Source organism: Hyla sarda, chromosome 6 (genome assembly GCF_029499605.1).
Source record: "Hyla sarda isolate aHylSar1 chromosome 6, aHylSar1.hap1, whole genome shotgun sequence".
Taxonomy (NCBI): Eukaryota; Metazoa; Chordata; class Amphibia; order Anura; family Hylidae; genus Hyla; species Hyla sarda.
Window position 1 is genome coordinate 136,882,776 of NC_079194.1, and position 26,293 is coordinate 136,909,068.

Consider the following 26,293-nt stretch of genomic DNA (forward strand, 5'->3'; position numbering starts at 1 on the left):
GGGACAGAAAGAAGAGTGGGAACAACATCAACTTCCGTTCACGTTACAAATCACGATTCTCTCGCAAGAAAACGCCTCCGCGCATGCGTAAAATAGCGAACAAAGAGCTGCGTACTGCGCATGCAGGCAGGAAGTAGCCGTTGTTGTAGCGACCGGGATGCTGCGCATGCTCAGAAGTGGTGCGTTTGGTTTCCATGGTAACATCATAACGCAGTTGGAGTGTAGCGTGACATGATGGAGTCGAGTCCGGTTCTGCTGTATGGAGAAGCTGAGGGAATGGTGCGGAGTCTACAGAGGTTACCGCTGCGAGACACGGGCTCAGGAGGGTGAGATACTGGGCATACTAGTCACTGACTAATACGGGACACAAAGCTGCTATGGTGGTGATACCAGCATGTATATACAATGCTATATGTCACACCAGATGAATAAGTAGATATGTAATGTATGTACACAGCGAGTCCACCAGCAGAATACTGAGTGTTGCTCTGGAGTAAAATACACGATCATGATCAGTAAAGGATAAGTATGTCATGTGTTTTCACACTGGGGAGATTTATCAAAAACTTGGCCATTTGCCCATAGCGACCAATCAGATTGCCTCTTTCATTTTCAAAATGACCCCTAAAAATGTTAAAGAAGCAATCTGGTTTCTATGGGAAACTGGTGAACTTTTCCTCTGCAAAGGTTTTAATAAATTTCCCCCAGTGACTGCGCCAACAGAATATTTGGAGAGATTTATTAAAACTTGTGCGGAGATAAAACTGACCAGTTGCCTATAGTAACCAAGCAAATTGCTTCTTTTATTTTTCAGAGGCCCTTTTAAAAATGAAAGAATCAATCTGATTGGTTGCTGCAGGCAACTGGTAAGGTCAGGGACGGATTATCATTGGCGCTCATGGAGCTCTTGCTCCGGGCCCGCAGGACACAAGGATGCCCCGCTTACCCCTCTGCGGCCCCGCGTTAACTTTAAAAATGCAAGGGCCGCCGGAAGGTAGCGTACGCAGCGACGTCACTGACGTCCCGTGCGTTCGCTGTAGAAGAGCGGAGCATCGAGGAGGAGGCGCGCATGGTAAGTCATCACTCATCAGCAGCACGTCATCGTCAGTGTTCCGACCACTGCTCCTCTCCGGTCCCGGGACCTACTGAAATAGCCATAGCAGTAGATCGTGACCCCGGACCAGAGGAGTGGTGGTCGGAACACTGGGGCAGTAAATAGGCATTCAGCCTTCAGCCATACACTGTATATGGCAGAAGGCTGTATGTCTGTGGGGGAACTGTACTGCACCTAATGTGGGGAAACTGTACCGCACCTAATGGTGGGGAACTGTACCGCACCCTTAATGGGGGCCGGGGGGCTGTACTGTACCTAATGTCATTTATGTATACAGTGACCGCACCAGCAGAATAGTGAGTGCAGCTTTGGGGTATAATACAGAATATAACTAAGGATCAGTACATGACAAGTAATGTATGTACACAGTGGTATGTACAAAGGGTATGCGTCATAATATTATCTTTAGCAAAGAAAATACAAACATACACAGACCTGTCATTCTAGTGATGAGATTTGAACATATGATTCTTGTTATCAGGTGGTTCAAGCAGCATGAATATATAGAGAAATTGAACATGCAGGCAATCCTGAATGCCTCTGCCGGCCAAGAGGAGATGATCAAGGATTTACTGGTGACACATGGAAAGGTAACATGATACGTACATTCATATTCCAGGATTTTGTTTTCTTCAGCCTTTGACTCCATGATGTCAATATATAATACTGTGTAATATGCTTCCAAGGCTAAGTTTCCACTTGGGTTTTTTTCTGGTAGTTTTTGAGCCAAACCCAGAAGTGTATTCATAAGGAACAGGACATATAAAGGAAGGACTTGTACTTCTCCTCCCTTATGGATCCACTTCTGACTTTGGCTCAAAAACTCCAGTGGCAGAAATCCAAAAACTGCCAGAAAAAAAAAAACAAGTAGAAACTTAGCCAAAGGGACACTCGCCCAGAAGTGTTTTAGTAAGAGTCTTTTTATTTTCCTATTGGTCAGAGACAATTGGGGAGAGTAATCAAAACCTGTACAGAGGAAAAGCTGACCAGTTACTCATAGCAACCAATCAGGTCACTTCTTTAATTTTTAAAAATTAAAGAAGTGATCTGATTGGTTGCTATGGACAACTGGTCAGATTTTCCTCTGTACATGTTTTGATAAATCTTCCTAATGGTCTCCAGGGGAGCGTGGCTATGCTGCAGTAGGTAGGTGAAAGAGATTTACTGGAGTAATGATATCCACGCACCCACTGCAGTATAGCCATAGCGTATGGAATGCTGAGAAACGTCAGAGACAACAGTAAAATAAAAGGACTTGCACTACAGCATTTACTGGTGTGGTTCCTGTGCATAAAAATGGGACAAAGCAGCACAGGGAGGTAATAGAAGCATATTACACACTATTCTAACTTGGCATTAGTGGCTCAAAGGTTGAATTAAAGAAAAACCTTTAAGGTGAATAGGATAGATAAGAAATGTCGTATACATCTATTGATTTTGGGCATGACAAGTTTTCATATATTTCCCTGTCCTCTTTCCATCTATCAGTCCTCCTTCCCTGTACTCTTCATAGTCAAACATCTGGCTGTAGCATTCAGTGCTGCTTTTTCTCTCTTTCTTAGGTTTCCACGTTGATTCATGAGTTAATCAGTATTGAGCTCTGGAAGCAGAAAGTCTTCCCTGTGATCTGTCAGCTTCAGGATTTCCAGCCCAAAAGCACATTCCCCCTGTATATGGTGGTAAGTGAAGCCAGATGATGTGGCTCATGAGCACCCCTTCACAAAAAGCAGCGGGTATGATAGGACTAAAGTGCCACATACTGAACAATGTCTCTTCCCTGCAGGTTCATCATGAGGCCACCATTATTAATATTCTGGAAACAATATTCTACCACAAGGTGAGACTTGTAGAGGCCTGAGTGACGCTGTACAGTAGACAAGGAATCACCTGACATACACTAACTCTGCCCCTTTCTCCCAAGTCTCAAACCTGAGTCCTGTACACTCAAACTTTATCTCTAAATCTCCTTTCAGATCTTTAACATTTTTATATTGAAAGCGTTTTCACTTAATACAGCGTACCTGTACTTTCCATTTTTTTTTTAAATACCTGCAAAGTTTTGTTGCATCAATTCTTAACCCCTTCCCGCAAATGGACGTATGCATACGTCCAAGCGATCTCCTGCTCTGCCGCGGGCAGCGCAGGAGATCGCGGGTGGGACTCAGCTGTCAATCACAGCCGGAGTCCCACCGCAGCTGCCGGGGCCGCGATCGCGCCGATCCCGGCAGCTTTAACCCCATAGATGCCGTGATCAGTTCTGATCACGGCATCTATGGTGTTTGCAGGGGGAGCGCTCTCCCCCTGCCCATCAACGGCGGCTCCGTGATAAAATAAGGGGGATCGAGGGTGTCCAAGACACCCTCGATCCCCCTTGAAGAGATAGGAGTGAGGTGGCAGGGTTGCCACCCCTCCTATCCCTGCTATTGATCGGCCGAGCGACCGACCAATAGCAGACTGGGGGCGGGGGGGTTAAAGTTCGGTTCCCCCCCGCTATGCCCACCCATCGGTGTCTGGGCACAGCGGGGGGAACCGTGTAGTAGCGGCGGCAGCGGCGGTCACTTACCCGGCGAAGGCTGTGATCATGGCGGCGGTGGAGGTGAGTATGGCGCCGCGTGTCCGGGAGTCTGTTGCCTAGCAACATCTGCAGGGCGACAGTTTGGAGAGTGGTCTCTAAACTGTGGCCCTCCAGATGTTACAAAACTACAACTCCCAGCATGCCCAGACAGCAGTTTGCTGTCTTAGCATGCTGAGATTTGTAGTTTTGCAACATCTGGAGGGCCACAGTTTAGAGACCACTGTCAGTGATCTCCATACTGAACCCCTCTAAATCTTGCAAAACTACAACTCCCAGCATTCAGGAACAGCAAATGGCTGTCTCGGCATGCTGGGAGTTGTACTTGCGTGCCTCCAGCTGTTGCATAACTACATCTCCCAGCATTCCCTTTGGCAATCAGTACATGCTGAGAGTTGTAGTTCTGCAACAGCTGGAGGTTTTATTACTTAACTCAGTATTTTCCAACCAATGTGCCTCCAGCTGTTGCAAAACTACAACTCCCAGCATGCACGTTCTGTCAGTGCATGCTGGGAGTTGTAGTTTTGCCCCCCTCCCATGTGAATGTACAGGTTACATTCACACTGGCGGCGGATTACAGTGAGTTCCCTGCTTCAAGTTTGAGCTGCAGCCGCAGCTCAAACTCCTAGCGGGAGACTCAGTGTAATCCGCCGTCAGTGTGAATGTAACCTAAAAACACTACACTACACTAACATAAAATAAAGAGTAAAACACTACATATACACGCGTACACTGCCCCCTCCCCTTCCCCCCCAATAAAAATGAAAAACGTATCCTACAGCAGTGTTTCCAAAACGGAGCCTCCAGCTGTTGCAAAACAAAAACTCCCAGCATTTCCGGACAGCCATTGACTGTCCAAGCTTGCTGGGAGTTTAGCAACAGCTGGAGGCACCCTGTTTGGGAATCACTGGTGTAGAATACCCCTATGTCCACCCCTGTGCAAATCCCTAATTTAGGCCTCAAATGCGCATGGCGCTCTCACTTTGGAGCCCTGTCGTATTTCAAGGCAACAGTTTAGGGCCACATATGGGGTATCGCCGTACTCGGGAGAAATTGCCTAACAAATTTTGGGGGGCTTTTTCTCCTTTTACCCCTTATGAAAAGGTAAAGTTGGGGTCTACGCCAGCATGTTAGTGTAAAAAAAAAACATTTATGAACACTAACATACTGGTGTTGCCCCATACTTTAAAATTTCACAAGCGGTAAAAGAAAAAAAGCCTCCAAAATTTGTAACGCAATTTCTCCTGAGTACAGAAATACCCCATATGTGGGCGCAAAGTGTTCTGGGGACGCACAACAAGGCTCAGAAGGGAGAGTGCACCGTGTAAATTTGAGGTCTAAATTGGTGATTTGCACAGGGGTGGCTGATTTTACAGCGGTTCTGACATAAGTGCAAAACAATAAATACCCACATGTGACCCCATTTTGGAAACTACACCCCTCACGGAATGTAATAAGGGGTAAAGTGAGCATTTACACCCCACAGGTGTCTGACAGATCTTTGAAACAGGGGTCTGTGAAAATGAAAAATAAAATTTTTAATTTGCACAGCCCACTGTTCCAAAGATCCGTCAAATGCCAGTGGGGTGTAAATTCTCCCTGCACCCCTTATTACCTTCCGTGAGGGGTGTGGTTTTAAAAATGGGGTCACATGTGGGGGGGGGTCCACTGTTCTGGCACCACGGGGGGCTTTGGAAATGCACATGGCCAAATTCTCTCTCCAAAAGCTCAATGATGCTCCTTCTCTTCTGAGCATTGTAGTTCGCCCCCAGTGCACTTCACGTCCACTTATGGGGTATTTCCATACTCAGAAGAGATGGGGTTACAAATTTTGGGGGGTATTTTCTGCTATTATCCCTTGTAAAAATGTACAATTTGGGGGAAAACAAGCATTTTAGTGTAAAAAAAAAAAAAAATTTTTTTTACATATGCAAAAGTCGTGAAACACCTGTGGGGTATTAAGGTTCACTTTACCCCTTGTTATGTTCCCCAAGGGGTCTAGTTTCCAAAATGGTATGCCATGTGTGTGTTTTTTTTTTTCTGTCCTGGCACCATAGGGGCTTCCTAAATGCAGCATGCCCCCAGAGCAAAATTTGCTTCCAAAAAGCCAAATGTGACTCCTTCTCTTCTGAGACCTGTAGTGCGCCAGCAGAGCACTTTTCATCCCCATATTGGGTGTTTTCTGAATCGGGAGAAATTGGGCTTCCAATTTTGGGGGGTATTTTCTGCTATTACCTTTTTTAAAAATGTAAAATTTTTGCTAAACCAAGCATTTTTGGTAAAAAAAAAAATTTTTTTTTTTACATATGCAAAAGTCGTGAAACACCTGTGGGGTATTAAGGTTCACTTTATCCCTTGTTACGTTCCCCAAGGGGTCTAGTTTCCAAAATGGTATGCCATGTGGTTTTTTTTTTTTTGCTGTCCTGGCACCATAGGGGCCAGGACACCATAGGGGCCAGGCCATCCTAAATGCGACATGCCCCCCGAGCAAAATTTGCTCTCAAAAAGCCAAATATGACTCCTTCTCTTCTGAGCATTGTAGTTCGCCCGTAGTGCACTACTTCAGGTCAACTTATGGGGTACCTCCATACTCAGAAGAGATGGGGTTACAAATTTTGGGGGGTATTTTCTGCTATTAACCCTTGCAAAAATGAGAAATTTGGGGGGAACCACACATTTTAGTGAAAAAAAAATATATTTTTTTTTACATATGCAAAAGTCATGAAACACCTGTGGGGTATTAAGGCTCACTTAATTCCTTGTTACTTTCCTCAAGGGGTCTAGTTTCCAAAATGGTATGCCATGTGTTTTTTTTTTTTTTTTTGCTGTTTTGGCACCATAGGGGCTTCCTAAATGCAACATGCCCCCCCCAAAAACCATTTCAGAAAAACATACTCTCCAAAATCCCCTTGTCGCTCCTTCGCTTCTGAGCCCTCTACTGCGCCCGCTGAACACTTTACATAGACATATGAGGTATGTGCTTACTCAAGAGAAATTGGGCTACAAATTAAAGTATACATTTTAACCTTTTACCCCTTGTAAAAATTCAAAAATTGGGTCTACAAGAACATGCAAGTGTAAAAAATGAAGATTTTGAATTTTCTCCTTCACTTTGCTGCTTTTCCTGTGAAACATCTAAAGGGTTAAAACACTTACTGAATGTCATTTTGAATACTTTGAGGGGTGCAGTTTTTTTTAATGGGGTCATTTATGGGGTATTTCTAATATGAAGACCCTTCAAATCCACTTCAAACCTGAACTGGTCCATGAAAAATAGCAAGTTTGAAAATTTTGTGAAAAATTTTAAAATTGCTGCTGAACTTTGAAGCCCTCTGGTGTCTTCCAATAGTAAAAACATGTCAATTTTATGATGAAAATATAAAGTAGACATATTGTATATGTGAATCCAAAAAAAAAATATTTGGAATATCCATTTTCCTTACAAGCAGAGAGCTTCAAAGTTAGAAAAATGCTAAATTTTCAATTTTTTCATCAAATTTGGGGATTTTTCACCAAGAAAGGATGCAAGTTACCACAAAAATTTACCACTATGTTAAAGTAGAATATGTCACGAAAAAACTATCTCGGAATCAGATTGATAAGTAAAAGCATTCCAGAGTTATTAATGTTTAAAGTGACAGTGGTCAGATGTGCAAAAAAGGGCTGCGTCCTAGAGGTGAAAATGGGCTGTGTCCTTAAGGGGTTAAAAGTGTTGAAAAGTTTCTCTTAGTCTTAGTGCTCTCATTGCTGTTATTAAAGCCCTGAGAGCCCTGTCCATGGAGCACAGCTATTTTTATTCTCTCCATTTCAGGGGGAGGGAACAGAGTTAAACTGTTTGCCAGCAGTACTTGCATAGCCACTTCCTTTCCCTTACTTGTCTGGCCTATTACAGAACAGCACTTAGAAGGCGGTTGTTGATGCATTAAATTTGAAGCGTTCTGGGAGCACAAAGGAAAGAAACAATAGCACAGCACTAAGCATGAACTGATACAGTCATTGATGGTGATAAACCTGAAGACTAAAGGGAGGGGGAGATTATATTCAGGAAGCGGAACTTTGTACATACAGTAATACTAATGCTGGTATTTACACAAGGGACACCTGCCCAGAACTTTATGGGCAGTCAGAGATGAGGGAAGCCATGCTTTACATTTCAGGCACAATGTGGACTCTTTGGAGAAGGCAGATAGGCTCACATATTGCAGATACACAGTCAATGTTCTCCCCCACTCTTCTGTGCATACCACTAGCTAAGCCTTGCCCCCATTTTCCTGTGTTTTTTTTGTGTCTCTGTAAGGGTGCTTTTACATTGTGCAGTTTTGTGATGCAGTTTTGAAGCCAAAACCAAGTGTGAATCCAAATGAATTAGATAATATAAAGAACAGATACTTCTTATCTACCCATTCATTGTTTTATAAAATGTTTTACAAATGAAAAGGGGGATGGAATTTGGAAAGGGAGAGAAAAATTTGGAGGGGTCACAGAAAACAAAAAAGGAAGAGAGTAGGATGCAGATAAGTTGAAGCAAACAGAAGGGTAATCCTGACGCAGCAGTATCCTGAATAAGATACAGCAAATCTCAATGTATTAGGGACGAAAAAGTGTAACTACAATACATCATGGTATTTATGGAGCAGGAATCTGTATCGTGGTTACTTCTTTCATATTGGAGCAGGATTACATTACATTTTAGTAAGAATGTCAATAAAAGGGAATGCAAAGTATCATCTTATAGATAAGAACAGTAATCTATGTAGTTTTCTATGTTTTGCATTGATGGGTCTAGGTGTAAAGGCCAAAGAGAAGGGAAAGGTAGAGGACTAACTGTAAGAGCCTGAAGATGCTGGATGAGGCATATTGTAACCAGGGCCTTCAAACATAATAATATATGGATTGCTAGTTGGTGTCTGCAATGATCTTTTTCATTTTTCTAAATGTGAGATATCTCCTTAAAGGGGTAGTCCAGTGGTGAAAAACTTATTCCCTATCCTAAGGATAGGGGATAAGTTTGAGATCGCGGGAGGTCCGACCGCTGGGGCCCCCTGCGATCTCTCTGTACGGCGCCCCGGCTCTCCGCCGAGATAGCGGGTGTCGACCCCCGCACGAAGCGGCGGCCGACACGCCCCCTCAATACATCTCTACGGCAGAGCCGGAGATTGCCGAAGGCAGCGCTTCGGCTCTGCCATAGAGTTGTATTGAGGGGGCGTGTCGGCCGCCGCCTCGTGCGGAGGTCGACACGCCCCCTTCCCGCCGGCTGTCGGGGCTCCATACAGGAGATCTCGGGGGGCCCCAACGGTCGGACCCCCCGCGATCTGCAACTTATCCCCTATCCTTAGGATAGGGGATAAGTTGCTCAGCACTGAATCACCACTGGACTACTCCTTTAAATCAAACAGACAATGTAAGGGGCTGGGTGTTCTTCCACTTTTAAACTTCTCTTTTTTTATCCATTCCACAGCAGGAATGGATTCTAAATTCCTCTCCATTTTGTCAAGTTTTAGGTGAATTGTGTTGCTGCGCATCTGGCACGCTCTTGGTTATCATACTGAGCTCGCTGTCTCTAAAGAAAGAAAAAAGGGTAGTGTTTAGTAGTTTGTATGTGTGGGTGTTGTTGTTAAATCGTTGGTGAGAATGAAGCTGAACCAGCCACTGCATTTATGGACTAATATGGACTTATTTTTTATATATTGCATAGGTATATGCTTTTTGTATTGTTGTTTGTGTCATTGTTTATTATTGTAGTGTTTAGATATTTTTAACCCCTTAAGGACCAGGCCAATTTTCAGAGCATTTTTTGCACATCTGACCACTTTCACTTTCAGTGTGTTAACCCTTTAGGTGTTTCACATGAATAGCAGAAAAATGAATTCAAAATCTTCAGTTTTTACACTCGCATGTTCTTGTAGACCCAGTTTTTGAATTTTTACAAGGGGTAAAAGGAGAAAAATCCCCGCAAAATTTGTAACCCAATTTCTCTCGAGTAAGGAAATACCTCATGTGTATGTCAAGTGTTCGGCGGGCGCAGTAGAGGGCTCAGAAGGAGCAACAATGGGATTTTGGAGAGTGAGTTTTTCTGAAATGGTTTTTGGGGGGCATGTCACATTTAGGAAGCCCCTATGGTATGCCACATGGCATACCAATTTGGAACCTACACCCCTCAAGGCACATAACATGGGGTCCAGTAAGCCTTAACACCCCACAAGTGTTTGATTACTTTTCATTAAAGTTGGATGTGTAAAGGAAAACATTTTTTTTTTCACTAAAGTGCAGTTTTTTTCTCTCCCAAATTTACCATTTTTATAAAGGGTTAATGGGAGAAAATGCCCCCTAAAATTTGTAACTCATCTCTTCTGAATATGGAAACACCCCATGTTAGGACGTAAAATGCACTGCGGGCGAACTACAATGCTCAGAAGAGAAGGAGTCACATTTGGCTTTTGGAAAGCAAATTTTGCTGAAATGGTTTTTGAGGGGCATGTCTAATTTAGGAAGCCCCTATGGTGCCAGATCAGCAAAAAAAAACACATGGCATACTATTTTGGAAACTACACCCCTCAAGAAACGTAACAAGGGGTACAGTGAGCCTTAACACCTCACAGGTATTTCACGACTTTTTGTTAAAGTTGCATGTGTAAATGGAAAAAAAAAATATTTTTCACTAAAATGCTGGTTTTCCCCCCAATTTTACATTTTTTTACAAGGGGTAATAGGAGAAATTACCCCCAAAATCTGTAACCCCATTTCTTCTGAGCATGGAAATACCCTATGTGTGGATGTCAAAAGCTCTGCTGGTGCACTACAATGCTCAGAAGAGAAGTGCCATTGAGCTTATGGGAGAGAGAATTTGTTTGAAATGGAAGTCGGGTGCCATGTGCGTTTACAAAGCCCCCCCCCCCCGTGGTGCCAGAACAGTGGGACCCCCCCCCCCACATGTGACCCCATTTTGGAAACTACACCCCTCACAGAATTTAATAAGGGTTGCAGTGAGCACTTACACCCCACTGGCGTTTGACAGATGTGTGGAACAGTGGGCTGAGCAAATGAAAAATGATATTTTTCATTTTCACGGACCACTGTTCCAAAAATCTGTCAGACACCTGTGGGGTGTAAATGATCACTGCATCCCTTAATATATTACATGAGGGGTGTAGTTTCCAAAATGGGGTCACATGGGGGGGGGAGTCAATTGTAGTTCCCCAGCAGAGCACTTTACATTATGCGCATTTGAGGACTAAATTCGGGATTGCATAGGGGTGGACATAGGGGTATTCTACGCCAGTGATTCCCAAACAGGGTGCCTCCAGCTATTGCTAAACTCCCAGCATTCCTGGACAGTCAGCGGCTGTCCGGAAATGCTGGGAGCTGTTGTTTTGCAACAGCTGGAGGCTCCGTTTTGGAAACACTGCCATACAATACGCTTTTCATTTTTATTGGGGGGGACAGTGTAAGGGGTGTATAAGTAGTGTTTTACCCTTTATTATGTGTAGTGTAGTGTTTTTTAGGGTACATTCGCACTGGCGGGTTACAGTGAGTTTCCAGCTAGGAGTTTGCGTTGCGGCGAAAAATTTACCGCAGCTCAAACTTGAAGCAACAAACTCACTGTAAACCTACCCGTGTGAATGTACCCTGTACATTCACATGGGGGGGGGGGCAAACCTCCAGCTGTTTCAGAACTACAACTCCCAGAATGTACTGACCGTGCATGCTGGGAGTTGTACTTTTACAACAGCTGGAGGCACACTGGGTGGAAAACCAGTTAGGTTCTGTTACCTAACTCAGTATTTTCCAACCAGTGTGCCTCCAGCTGTTGCAAAACTACAACTCCCAGCATGTACTGATGGCCAAAGGGCATGCTGGGAGATGTAGTTATGCAACAGCTGGAGGTACGCAACTACAACTCCCAACATGCCGAGACAGCTGTTTGCTGTTTGGGCATGCTGGTATTTGCAGTTTTGCAACATCTGGAGAGCTACTGTTTAGAGACCACTGCACAGTGATCTCCAAACTGTGGCCCTCCAGATGTAGCAAAACTACAAATCCTAGCATGCACAGACAGCAAACTGCTGTGTGGGCATGCTAGGAGTTGTAGTTTTGCAAGATCTGGAGGGCTACAGTTTAGAGACCACTGTATAGTGGTCTCAAACTGTAGCTCTCCAGCTGTTGCAAAACTACTAATCCCAGCATGCCCAAACAGCAGTCTGGGCATGCTGGGAGTTATAGTTTTGGAACATGTGGAGGGCTACAGTTTAGAGACCACTGTACAGTGGTCTCAGACTGTAGCCCTCCAGATGTTGCTAGGCAACTCACCAGCTTCTGTACGATCCAGTGAGCCAGCTGCACGACATCGCCAATCACCGTCGCCCGCTGCCTCTGGATGGGTAAGTGGATCTTCTGCCGTTGGTCCTCTTCGGTTTCCCCGTCCTGCCCCGCTTATTGTGGCTGGGCAGAACAGGGAAACCGAAAGTTAACCCCCCAGCCCCCGATCTGCTATTGGTCGTCGCTTCTGGCGACCAATAGCAGGGATAGGAGGGGTGGCACCCCTGCCACCTCACTCCTATCCCTTCTGGGGGATCGTGGGTGTCTTAGACAACCGCGATCTGCCTTATATTCTGGGTCACCATAGACCCGCATGACCCAGAAACGGTGCAAATCGCTAGTGTGACCCCCTGGGCATTTGCGCGGGGTGCCTGCTGATTGATATCAGCAGTCACCCCGGTCCGGTCCCTGCCCGGCGCACGGTGGGGACCAAAATTCCCACGGGCGTACAGGTACGCCCTTGATCCTTAAGTGGTTAAAGAACTATAGCCTGTAATTCAGGATCAGTATATGATACGTAATTTATGTACATGGTGACTTTACCGGTAGAATAGTAAGTGCAGTTCTGGAGTATATATATATATACAGGCTGTGACTCAGGATTGGTACAGAATAAATTATGTAAAGTATGAATACAGTGACTACATCAGCAGAATAGGAAATACTGATCCTGAGTTACATCTAAGATTATACTGCAGGGCTGCATAGGATAAGTAATGTAAAGTATGTAAATAGGGGGGAGATTCATGAAAAACTGCGCTGAGAAAAATGTGACCAGTTCCCCATAGCAACCATTTAGATCGCTTCTTTTATTTTTCAGAGGCCTTTTTAAAAATGAAAGAAGTAATCTGATTGGTAGCTATGGTCAACAGGTCGACTTTTCCTCTGCACAAGTTTTGATGAATCTCCCCCATAGTGACTCCACCAGCAGAATAGTGTGCAGAGTGCAGCTCTGGAGTATAATCCAAGATGTAATATCATATGGTGCTGTACTTCTTTGTAATCTCTGTACAGTGGTCCCTCAAGTTACAATATTAATTGGTTCCAGGATGACCATTGTATGTTGAAACCATTGTATGTTGAGACCATAACTCTATGGAAACCTGGTAATTGGTTCTGAAGCCCCAAAATGTCATCCGAAAAAAAGGAAAATGTGAGGATTAAAGAAAAATAAGTAGATAACTAATAGAGATAAAGCAATTCCTTAAATATAAAAGTAATAAAGATCTGCTGGGAGCTGTAAATCACTGTCTATGTCAGTGTTTCCCAACCAGGGGGCCTCCAGCTATTGCAAAACTACAACTCCCAGCATGCCCGGACAGCCGTTGGCTGTCCGGGCATGCTGGGAGTTGTAGTTTTGCAACAGCTTGAGACACCCTAGTTGGGGAAACAATGGTTAATGTAGAGGACAGGAGCTTCTTCAGGGTCCTATATACAGTACACACAGTGTCCCAAATGGAGCTGCCCTTACTTGGTGTCCAAAGGAGCAGCTAACCCTGGTACAGGTAAGGAGTAGTACAGAACTTGTAGTTCCTCCCTTTACTGTAGTGGGCGCTACCAGACAGCCAGTCAGTGCATGCACTTCAGTAATACAGATGATTTACCAGTAAAATGCCCATTCTGATTGGTCAGTTCCTCCAGTTGTGACAGGTATCACAGATCTGGACTGTCTGTACATTGTATGTTGAGTCTGGTTTCAAGTTACAATGGTCCAAAAAATACTATTTTATGTTGAGGCCATTGTAAGTTGAGGGATCACTGTATATTTTTTCTGACTTCTCTTGAAACCAGTTCAACGTAGAAACCACATGGTGGGGGTGGTGTTTTACGGAATAATTTTTGGTAAATTAAGTGATTTACAAATATGTTAGGAATCACACGGGGAAGATTTATCCAAACCTGTGTAGAGAAACTGTAGTGCAGTTGCCCATAGCAACATATTCCATTGCTCCTTTCATTTCTCAGATGCCTTTTTAAAAATGAAAGAAGCGATCTGATTGGTTGCTCTGGGCAAATGCACCACTCTTACTATACGCAGGTTTTGATACATGTCCCAAATAGACTATCAATTGGAAGGAAATTTTTTACATTTACCATTTTAACTTGAATTTGTCATATCCCTTAAAATCTTGGCCACTATTCTGCACAGGTGCATAACACAACATATTAATAAACTTGTGTGCATTTCCTTCCTTTCTTCCCACTGCCTAGACCTGTCAAGTGTCTTTGTGATATAAACCATGGAAGGCAAAACAGCAGGTGCTGGGAACAGGAGGTGTCCATCTACATAGTCTGGACACATTTTGCTTCATTTAATTCTTGATGAAAGACAGAACCTTCAGGGATATTAATGGTAACAGGACAGTTAGCGAATTGTTGCAATCTACAGCACAGCACTAAAGAAAAATCCTAGAAATATACAGTACTGGGCTTTGTATCTGCTGCCATTTGTTTCTTAAAGGGGTTGTCTTATTTAAAAAAAAAACAAAAAAAAACAAAACTGTGTATTAGGGCTGCACAATTTGGATAAAATGCGATTCCATGTCCAATTTCCCCCCCCCCATATCATGACAATCCCACCTCCCATTTAACCGCATGAAGGAGAACGGGATCTGTGGCAGACCTACAGGGAACCAGGGTTAGGGGAAGCATCATCTTTTTTGTTTCCCCCGCTTCCTGGCACCATATTATACACATGGGGGTCAGGTCTGGGGCCGGGCCGCTGACGAAATTCAAATGTACGGTAATAATCGCAGGATTTTGTGGGCACTCAGTAACCTTGAATGGCTAAGATTGTGCACCCTTAGTGTGAATGGTGTTAAAAAGTATAATAAAGCAACTCACTAATATAATGTAATTAGCCATAGGGCACAGATCTCTCCATATTAGCTGAGTGTGTCTGGCTTGTAGCAGAGCTCCTGTCCCTGATTTCCCCCCCCCCCCCTCCCCTCCTTTCTCCTCAGGACAAGACCATTGATGTGAAGGTGGAGCTCATATTACTGTTAATCAGATTAATGACTCCTTAGATAAGGCAGCAGGAAGTTTGTTTTTTTCACAGTTTCAGTCAGAACAAGGTCACTGCTGTATTATTCTAATGAGCAGTATTATGGGCTCTTCCCTTCACATCAATGGTCTCGTTCTGAGAAGAGAGGAGGAAAGGGGTAGCAGAGAGAGGAGCTCTGCATTCAGAGAGTGTGATGTCACAGCTACATGCCAGTTAGCACAGCTTTTATATAAGATCAGTGCTGCACTATGGCTAATAATATCATATTAATAAGTATTCTTTTTTGACACCATTCACAGTTTTTTTTTCTTTTCTTTTTTTTGTCGGAGAACCCCTTTAAGCAACCCCTTTGCCCACTGTGCCTGTGGTACCACAATGAAAATCCCTAAATCATTTAGACAGGTCATCTTTCCAGATGGACAAGTATGTGTGAACATATCATTATTCTGTGCTGACCATAACTGTATTGTGGCCATTGTTTACAATGTGAGCAGTTGGACACCTGTGAGTCTGACATCTCTGCTCTCCTGTTACTATACACTACTATGCGGACAGATCACAGCCTGTGGTTATCCCTGATTTGGCTCATCAGCTGTGTAAGTAAAACTACGTCATGACAGTTTTCAATTAAAGGAAATATTCCCATTTACTGACAGCAAGCAGAGTTATTCAAAATGGTTAGAAACTGAAAGTCTTTTACAGAAATTGCAAATAGTGATGACAAATTGATTTCAGGCGACATGAATCCCGTGTTGTGGCTACATCTTACTTTTCTATCTTTACCAGGATGTATGTGAATCTGCAGAGGACCTGGTGCTGGATCTGGTTGATTATTGTCATCGAAAGCTTACATTGCTGCTCTCACATTCTTCTGAAGACATAATACAAGGCCAGGACAGACTGCTGCCAAGCACAGGCAGCGAGACCTCATCACTGGAGGTACAGTAAATGATTCACTAATGGATCCTGAGACAGAAAGGGGGTGGAGTACAGCAAGACAAAGCCTTCATTTTGCTGCAGAATATTTCTCTAGCCTCCTTAGGGAAAGAACTTCACAATTCTGTACATAATTATGAACATGTCCACATAGCGGAGGCATAAAAATACAGTCCAATCTATATAAAGACCCTCACCCTTGTATCGTGCAGCATTTATGAACATTTAGTCAGAGCATTATAGAATTATAATAGTATAGGAATGTTATAAGAGGAGCTACATAAGGATGTAAATGTCTCCAGAGATTCTTAGTACTGGAGATATGTGACATAAAGTACTCATCATGGGGAAGAAGATCACTCATCTCATTGGAAAAGTCTAAAGGTAGCCTCTACCAGCCTGAAATGGCTGAAAACAGGATACATGAGATATTATTCATCCAGAATACAGTTAGTGTCGCTAAGTAGTGTCTGATAACATGAACCAATAGCTCGTCCTTCAGTCAGACTCTCAGTAGCCTGAAATGGACGGGTACATGAAGCAATACATTGCAGAGATTGTAATATCCTTTAAGGGTGTAGTTACACGCACAGTATCCTGTGCATATTTGATGCTGTGTTCAGTGAGCTAGTTTACATTAAAATCTGCAGCTTCCGATCCTGTGCATCAAATAGGTACAGGATTCTGTATGTGTAAATACACCCTTAGGGTGCATTCACACGTACGCAGATTTGATGCACAGGATTTTCTGCTGCAGATCTCAATGTAAACTAAATGACTGAGCACAGCTTCTAATCTGCAGTTACAAATCCTGCGCATCAAATCTGCACAGGATCCCGTACGTGTGAAGTTACCCTTAAATGGTTTTCTGGTTTTATAAAAATAATGCTTTATAGCTGCTCATTGAAAGTTTCACAACATTCTCATAGATCATATGTAAACCACAAGTGATTTACACACAAGAGTTGTGCATTAATGTTGTCCACAATGACACAACTCAGCCCAAACCACACGACGCTGAAGTGAAGGTGAAACCATTAGGACATGCATAGAGGATTTTGTCACTGTCCTCCTCAGCTCTACAGAATATCATCTATCACATGTGCCTAAACATAAAAAACATAATCAAAACTTTGGAAAATATACATAATATAAACCACTTCATATTCTCACATGTGAAACCCATCAGTAATGTGCAGGAAGACACATTGCTAACAGCTAAGCTTGTATTTCACAATACAGTACATATTGTTGTAGTGAATTGGGGGGACTGAGCTTTTTTTGTATGTCAGATGAATATACAGGGCCTGGTGTCTCAGAGTGTAAGTCTGTTGTACCTCAACCAGTACTAGACAAGCAGACTTACTCAGTATCATATGATGATCTGGTAAGGCTGGAAACAGACATGGCATTTGTGTCTAAAAATGCCCCAAAAATGGCCATACTCGCAGCATGATGTTAGCTGGCAGTCAATAGGGAAATATGAAAAGCCATTCCTACATGTTGGGCTTATTTATGGCAGTTTTTTTTTCACCCTTCAGGCTAGGTTTTCACACAGATTTTTTTTTTTCTGCCGTTTTTCGAAAACTACCGTTGTAGTCAATAGTGGTTCCAGTAAAATCCATTCCGTTCCAGTAAAATCCACACTTCTGGCTTTGGCTCAAAACTGCTGCTGTAGCAGTTAAAACAAAAAAAACAACAAAAAAAAAAACACAGAATATAACCTTTGTGGAAACCTAGCCTTACAGGTGCTTTTGGCTTAGATGCAGTTTTTTTTAAATTTGCAGCATGCTCTTGCTGTGGTGATTTTTTTTTTTCTTTTTTTCAAGAAATTGTGGCTTTTTTCACCCATAGACCAAAAAATGCAAGCAAAAACTCAGGTGTGCAGTCATTATTTCTTCATTCCCCTCCCCAATTCTTCAATAGAAACCGTGAATCTTATTATATAAGAATCACATGACTTGTTATGAGAAAAACGCAGAAAAGAAAATGACGACAAAAAAAAATCTCTATTTCGAGGGGGGCATAAAATGACAAACACAATTTGTGTCTGTTTATAGCCTTATAATGCTCTATGGAAAAGATGGCACAGGTAATAGCCATCTTAAGGCTCCATCTAACACTGAGGTTGTGAAATGACTGAGATGTATGTACCATGAATTAAACTACCATCCAGTGTTCAATGTTGTATTATTACTGTATCCATGGTAATCCTATTCTTTTTCCACACCAGGAACTGAAACTGCAGGCTGAAGCCTTGGACTTTGATATTGCCCTGAAGTGTCTATCGGTCCTGCGGTACATTACTGACCACACAGACAGGTGAGATGCTGTGGGTATAGCCATGGTGGTGAATGTGTAGTGTATTGTGTCATAAATAACGTACAAAACAGAATGGTAACAGAAGGAAGATATCACTCTCAGAATCTTTACAAATTATTAAGAGTCAATTATTCACTGAATGAAGAAAAGGCCATTTTGGCCCTCCTGGGCCTTGGTCATTGTTGCAAAATGGAATATATGAAGGTGTGGAGAGGCGTATATAGCACTGAAAATATGGCTAAGTGTATTGAGATATTGCTGCCTTTCTGTAAGTAATTTGGTTCTTGATTCTTTGTAAATAAATTTGAGCAGGATTCTGAGAATGCTATTTCATGTTACTTGGGTATACACCCGTATGTATAGCACCTAATTTTTTTCCTGATACACACCCCACTCAACCATGATACATTATGTATATACAGCCTCCTGCTGAGCGTGACCACAAGACTGCTCAATACCCATAACTTTCCCTGTGTCCTGGTGGAACTTCTGCACAGATGTCCCTGGAGTCGGCGGATTAAAGGTACTGATAGTGTGTAGCCCCAGAATCATGCCTTCTCTTGTAGCTCTGTTGTCACATGATCATCTCACAAAATGTACATGTTAAGCTTAACAGATCTTCCATTCTCTCCTTTCTACAGGTCAGCTGCAAAAGTATGAGAGTGGCCGCTGGTTGTCAGTGCCTACCGAGGACCAACAGAAGATGACTAAGCTGGACGGTCAGGTGTGGATATCTCTGTACAACCTTCTTCTGAGGCCAGAGTGCCAGCAGAAATACAACATCAACAATTTCACAAGAGGGCAACTTCTCAAGGTGATGCCCCTTACTAATGTATTTTATCTCAATGAGATTCCTTGTATGAGTTATGGATTTTAATGCCTTCATTACATCTTCTTATTTTCTTTTTGTAGCTTCGTAGTTATCTCACAGAAGTCCTCATTGATCAATTGCCAAACTTAGTGGAACTGCAGCGATTTCTCAGCCATCTGTCTGTGAGTGAACCAGCACCACCAAAGAAGGAACTCCTCTTAGAGCAGGTATAACCATATGGATGTCAACAGATATGCAATTACGTATGAACTGCCCCTTTTTAAGGACCTATCCAAACTTAAAGAGGATCTGTGGCCAACCCTCAAAAAATGATATTGCATTATGTTTAAATAGCTGAAATAATGGTGGATGGGAATATACAGTCAGGGGGTGTGTATTAGTCAATGTACAACATACAGACCCCCGAATGTATAATTCCACCCATCACCTGATATTCCCTCCCATAGCAACCAATCAGATCGCATCTTTTATTTTAGAAAAGGCCTCTAAAAGATGAAAGAAGTGACCTGATTGGTTGCCATGGGCAACTCAGCAACTTTTACTCTGGACAGATTTTGATAAATCCCCGCCCATTGAGTGGTGTGGAGTCCCACAAAAATGTTGCAACTTTTTAAAAAGTTGCATGTGATAAATCTGTCTGAAAACAAACATCACTGAAACCATGGGGGAGAGTTACCAAAAACTTGTGCAGAGGATCAGATTGCTTCTTTTATTTTTAGAGGCTTTTAAAAAAAATAAAATGGTAGCTGCAGCACTCTTCTTCTACACAAGTTTTACTAAATCTCCCCCCAATTTCCCCTTCTTAGGCCAAAATATAAAACTTTCCAAAAACTAATAAAAATAATGCAAAATGCACCAAAACACTGGCGCAAAAACCATAAGGTAAACCCTCCCTTTCTCATTCAGTTCCTTGCCATTTTCAGAATCTCTATTTGCTGTCACTTAACCCTTTAAGGACACAGGGTTTTTCGGTTTTTGCATTTTCATTTTTTCCTCATCACCTTCTAAAAATAACACTTTCAATTTTGCACCTAAAAATCCATATAATGGCACCACCAATTACCCCAAATCTATGGCGAAACGGAAAAACAAATCATTGTGCGACAAAATGGAGGAAAAAAAAACCATTTTGTAACGTTTGGGGGCTTCCGTTTCTATGCAGTACATTTTTCAGTAAAAATGACACCTTATCTTTATTCTGTAGGTCCATTCGATTAAAATGATACCCTACTTATATAAGTTTGATTAGGTATTACTTCTAAAACACAATCATAACTACATGCAGGAAAATTTATATGTTTAAAATTGTCCTATTCTGACCATTTTTGTTTTGATCTGACTTTTTGATCGTTTTTTAATTATTTTTTTATGGTATAAAAAGTTACCAAAAATACGTTATTTTGGACTTTGGAATGTTTTTGCGCGTACGCCATTGACCGGGCGGTTTAATTAACGATATATTTTTATAGTTAGGACATTTACGCACGCGGCGATACCACATATGTTTATTTTTATTTACACAGGTTTTTTTTTTATTGGGAAAAGTGGGGGTGATTCAAACTTTTATTAGGGAAGGGGTTAAATGATCTTTAACTTTTTTTTTTAAACTTTTTTTTTTTTTTTTTTTTTACAATGTTATAGCTCCTATAGGGGACTATAACATGCAGAACATTGATTCAATACACTGATCACTGCCATTGCATTTCAATGGCAAGGATCAGTGTTATCAGCGGTTGATTGCTCAAGCCTGGATTTCAGGCTTGGAGCAATCAATCACCGATCGGACGCACAGGAGGCAGGTAAGGGAGCCTCCTGTTTCTAGCTGTTTGGGACATCGCAATTTTACCGCAATGGTCCCGATCAGCCCGACTGAGCTGCCGGGAAGCTTTTACTTTTACTTTAGATGCGGCGATCAACTTTGATCGCCGCGTCTAAAGAGTTAATGCCGGACATCAGTCCGATCGGCGATGTCCGGCATTAGCTGTGGGTCCTGGTTGCTTATAGCATACCCACTGGGCACGATGCGTGTGTCATACCTCGGGAGCCGCTTATGGATGTTTATAAACGTCCATATGAGGCAAGGGATTAAAGGGATACTCTGGTGGAAAACACTTTTTTTTTTTTTTTTTAAAGTGGTGCCAGAAAGAAAAACAGATTTGTAAATGACACTCTATTAAAAATCTTAATCATTCCAGTACTTATCAGCTTCTGTATAATACAGAAAAAGTTCTTTTACTTTTTGAATTTCTTTTCTGTCTGTCCACAGTGCTCTCTGCTGACACCTCTGTCCATGTCAGGAACTGTCCAGAGCAGGATAGGTTTGCTATGGGGAATTAATCCTGACATGGACAGAGATGTCAGCAGAGAGCACTGTGGTCAGAAAGAAAAGAAATTCAAAAATGAAAGAACTTTCTCTGTATTACACAGCAGCTGATAAGTACTGGGAGGATTAAGATTTTTTAATAGAAGCAATTAACAAATCTGTTAAACTTTCTGGCACCAGTTGATATAAAAAAAATGTTTTCCACCGGAATACCCCTTTTAATATAGAAGCTGAAAACTTTTATTGACTAGGTGAACGCCCTATGTTGAAAAAGGTGCCAGCATCATGTGATAGAGTTTAAGTAGCTGAGCACATTGATATACTGAGAAAAGATGCAGTAGAATTTGTAATTTGTTAATATTACATATCCATTGTGGGCTTAGAAGTCGAGTGGGCAGTTCTAATCAGTGAAGAACAGCTATCTGTATGCACACTCTTAGGTCCCATTCATGTGGACGAATTTCCGAGCGGAATCCGGTGGAAAAATAAACTCGGAAATTCTGTTTTCAATGGGATTTTGCTGCATCGTGAACACAGCAGAAATATCTGGCGCAGAAATTCAATTTCTGGAATCCACAGAGACTGAACCTCAACTCAACACGTCCACTCTTTCTGTGGAATCCGTTCCGAAAAGCATTGCCGTCTATTGAGTAGGTGCATCTGCAAGCGGTCCTAGTGCCAGCCTGTTCTGCCAGCACCTGAGGAATATCCAGCCAGTATCTTTTCTGGGCCTAAATTCCGCCATGTAAAAGGGCCTTACAGGGAAGGCTTTTAATCATTGACTCCAACCACTAAGCCCAGAAAAAACATGAATTTCAATCAAGAAGTTACAAGCTATACTGAATATTTTCCCACAATATATATCAATATGCTTAATACATTGGGCAGCATACTCCTGGTGATGACTTCTGTTCAAATCCATTGTACCTTCACAGCACCTGGCTAAAAAAAAAGAAATATTCCATGCCTGTTATTTTATTGTCTTCATTTGTCAGGTTCCAGAAGTCTGGGACTCCATTATCAGAGAGAGTTCTGGCAAATGGAAGGCAATAGCAAAATACCAAGTGAAGCATGCATTCTCTCCTAGTGACAGTGACCTGCGTCTCCAGGCTCAGAGGTCAGTATCACTCCCTGAGAACAGTGTTTGTAAATGCCCCAGCCTGAGGAAATACACTATGACCTGATGTCTTCATTATGCACAGATGGGCCCAGACCTATAACATGGATGTAATGGAAGCACTAGTGCCAGATAAGCCCAAGTGTGGATCCTGTGGGGCAGAAGCTGCCAAACGCTGCTCCCGCTGTCAGAATGAATGGTACTGCAACAGGTGGGTTCCAGGAAATGCTCCAAACATTATCTATTTTCTCAGGTGTTATATTCTGCGGAACTGTAACTTATAAATAGTGCACATCTTGATATAGGCTTATTCAGTGTTAGTGGCCAGTGCAGTGTGAACTACTAGTACAGTTCTGGCTGTGGCAAGACAGTATGGGGGTGGCTTATCAAAATCTGTACAGAGGAAAAGTTGACTAGATGCCAATAGCAACCAACCAGATTGCTTCTTTTATTTTTCAGAGGCCTATTTAAAGATGAAAGAATAATCTGATTGGTCGCCATAAGCAACTGCATCACTCTTCCTCAACATAGGTTTTGATAAATCTCCCTCTTTGTGCTTAAAAATCACCCAATCTAGCTAATTTAAACTAATTTTAAACTTTAAAGTGTACCTGTCGATTTAAAAACTTTTGACATGCCAAAAGTTATAACGTTTACACCCTGAACAATTGTATAGCCGGGTGGAAAAAAAAACAGACTCAGACAATCCCTTAGATTTACACTGTATGTTCGTGTCACTTTGCACACTCTTATCCCATCTAGTTCAAGCTATTGGTCATGTCCTGAACACACAGATCCTGACTGATCAAAACGTTTGACATGTCAGTAGAACTTGTCAAAAGATTTTTAAAGTGATAGTGCCCATTTAAAGAAGAGTAGAACCAAAATTCCTCAACAGTGATATAAAGGACTCTTCACAAATATATGCAGTTGTTACTGTCAAGGGTGGCACAATCAGTTATTAATTATAGGTGATGAAGGATTATAATGCTTCATTGGGGGGACACAGGACCATGGGTAAATGCTGTTTGCCACTAGGAGGCTGACACTAGGCAAAAAACAAAAGAAGTCAGCAACTGAGCGACTCAGTTTTAGCTTAGTGTCAGCAGGAGGCAGGCACAGGTCTGGAGCTCTCCAGACCTGGTCTTATTTATTTTGTTTTTTTACGTAGTGTCAGTTCCTAGTTAGACTTTTTCTCCCTTTTTTGTTTTCTCTAGCGTGGGGTGACAGGAACATGTCGCTGCCTGATTCCCCCACCCGCGAGCTAGGGGCACGGTGCATTGCTGAATGGGCCGTTAACCCCTCCTCGCCATCAGCCAGTGCTCATGGTGTACCCTAGGTCCAGGTCCCCCATTTGCCCCTGTTTGCCAGCTGGGTCTGGCTTAAGGACAGGTGGCCCTAGCTGGTCGTAAATCTTTATGTTCAATAAATGGAACAATCGTGTAAAAGCTGAATTTTGTGTTTCCCTGTGTTGTCTATATTTTTATAATACATTAGATCAGGGGTCCTTAAATTTTTGAAAACAGGGGGCCAGTTCACGGTCCCTCAGACCGTTGGAGGGCCAGACTATAGTAAAAAAAAAAAAACTATGAACAAATACCAATGCACACTGCATATATCTTTTTTTGAAGTGAAGAAATAAGATAGTAGTTCCCCCACATTAGGTTGTAGTTCCCCCATATTAGGTTGGCAATATAGTTCCCCCACATTAGGTTGTAGTTCCCCCACATTAGGTTGGCAGAATAGTTCCCCCCCCACATTAGGTGGAGTATAGTTCTCCACACATTAGGTTGTAGTTCCCCTACATTAGGTTGTAGTTCCCCTACATTAGGTTGTAGTTCCCCCCCACATTACGTTGGCAGTATAGTTCCCCCCACATTACGTTGGCAGTATAGTTCCCCCCACATTACGTTGGCAGTATGGTCCCCCACATTACGTTGGCAGTATGGTCCCCCACATTACGTTGGCAGTATAGTCCCCCACATTACGTTGGCAGTATAGTCCTCCACTTTACGTTGGCAGTATAGTCCCCCACATTAGGTGCAATATAGTCCCCCACATTAGGCTGGCAGTATGTTCCCCCACATTAGGCGCAATATAGTCCCCCACATTAGGTTGGCAGTATAGTTCCTCCACATTAGGTGTAATATAGTCACCCGCATTACGTTGGCAGTATAGTCCCCCCACATTAGCTTGGCAGTATAGTCCTCCCACATTAGGTTGGCAGTATGTTCCCCCACAGACATACAGTGTATGGCTGGAGGCTGTATGCCTGTGTACTGCCCCACTTCAGTGTTCCGACCACTGCTCCTCCGGTCAGGACCGTTGGTCGGAACACCGAAGCTGATGCACCGCTGGTAAACACTTGCCAACTGCCAGCGCGTGTCTTTCTTGCTTCTTCTCCACTCCTCCGCGCTCCGTTGCCATGGGCGCACGCATGGGACGTCAGTGTCGTCCCTGCGTGCGCTAGTTCCCATTTTTAAAGTAAACGCGGGGCCGCAGGGACTTAACAGAGGCGTCCCTGTGTTCCGAAAGCATCTTTCAGGACACAGGGATGTCCCGAGGCAAAAACACCCAGCGGACTGGGTAAATGCGCTCCACGGTCCACATGTGGCCCGCGGACCGTAGTTTGAAGACCCCTGCATTAGATGGATGATATAAAACATTTACTTGTGACACTTTTTACCTAAAATAGAAAAAATCAGGTGAGTGGCAAATACGTTGTCCCAACACTGTGTAAACTAAGGCGACTTGCCCGTTCCCTCACTGTCTAATGCTCAAATTTATGACATGTTAGGCATTTTACTGTGTTTCTTCTTTATCACAGGCAGTGTCAGGTCAGTCACTGGCAAAAACATAAGAAAGCTTGTCACCTAGTGAGTGAGGCTAAGAAGAAGATAAGAGGAGATGAAAACTCAGATGTGAATTGTTAACCATGAGAATTGCAGTCCTGCCAGCTAAAGCCATTGAAGCCATCAAGCCTTAAAAGAATACTGTATAGACCATTACATTTATGGATAGTGTTCAGGGTAAATCACACCAGGTACAATGGAAGACGCCATCAGCTCACCATGACAGGACCCTGCCCACAACAACTGCTGACCAGTATTTCAAGGAATTATTTATTCTGAACTTCCAGTGAAGGAAATGTGTCTTGTCTATGGTTGAGTGAGTGAGTTCTGCATCTGGTTGTAAAAAACTGTATCGTCCTTATTTATTATTCACATCATTAAATGCCTTTGTAACAAATTTTAATCTTCTGTTTAGTTTATACCGGTGTGGCATAATAATGGCAAAGATATATACAAAAATACATTCCTATCTATCTGCAGTTCTGTCCATGTATCCCAAAGACATTGACAATACTGCAGATTAGAGCGCAAGAGGATGTAAGTATGGACACTCATGTTTCTTGTATGGAAGACTGAATGCAATAGGCTGATAAATTTGGTGCCCATTATGACCACCATATTAGTCATTATGTCAGTGATTTTTTTCTGTCTTACATGAGTGGATACATACATGGCAGGTTGTGTGTTTTCCTATTTGTGACTGTGCAGGGTTTGTGAAGAATAGAAACCTGTAACTTCTCAGCACTTAAAAAATCACTAAAAATTACTACTATTACTACTAAACATAGTATGAAAGCTGCAGACTTGTTGAATCACTCTCCATAATCTTGAATGATACGTCTATATATTAACCCCTTAACGACGCAGGACGTAAATGTACGTCCTGGTGATGTGGTACTTAACGC

The 26,293-nt window shown here is 42.6% G+C and overlaps 1 protein-coding gene across 1 annotated transcript; it reads left to right on the top strand.

Moving 5' to 3' along the window:
• Positions 1–122: 122 nt before the first annotated feature.
• On the top strand, positions 123–25,785 carry ZMYND10 (zinc finger MYND-type containing 10). The gene is made up of 12 exons (XM_056525175.1): positions 123–326; positions 1,596–1,704; positions 2,677–2,793; positions 2,898–2,951; positions 15,793–15,945; positions 18,176–18,264; positions 18,687–18,787; positions 18,906–19,078; positions 19,177–19,302; positions 22,415–22,536; positions 22,622–22,747; positions 25,364–25,785. The coding sequence occupies exons 1-12, from the start codon at positions 232–234 to the stop codon at positions 25,467–25,469; spliced, it is 1,371 nt and encodes a 456-aa protein (XP_056381150.1). The 5' UTR covers positions 123–231; the 3' UTR covers positions 25,470–25,785.
• The last annotated feature ends 508 nt before the right edge of the window (positions 25,786–26,293 follow it).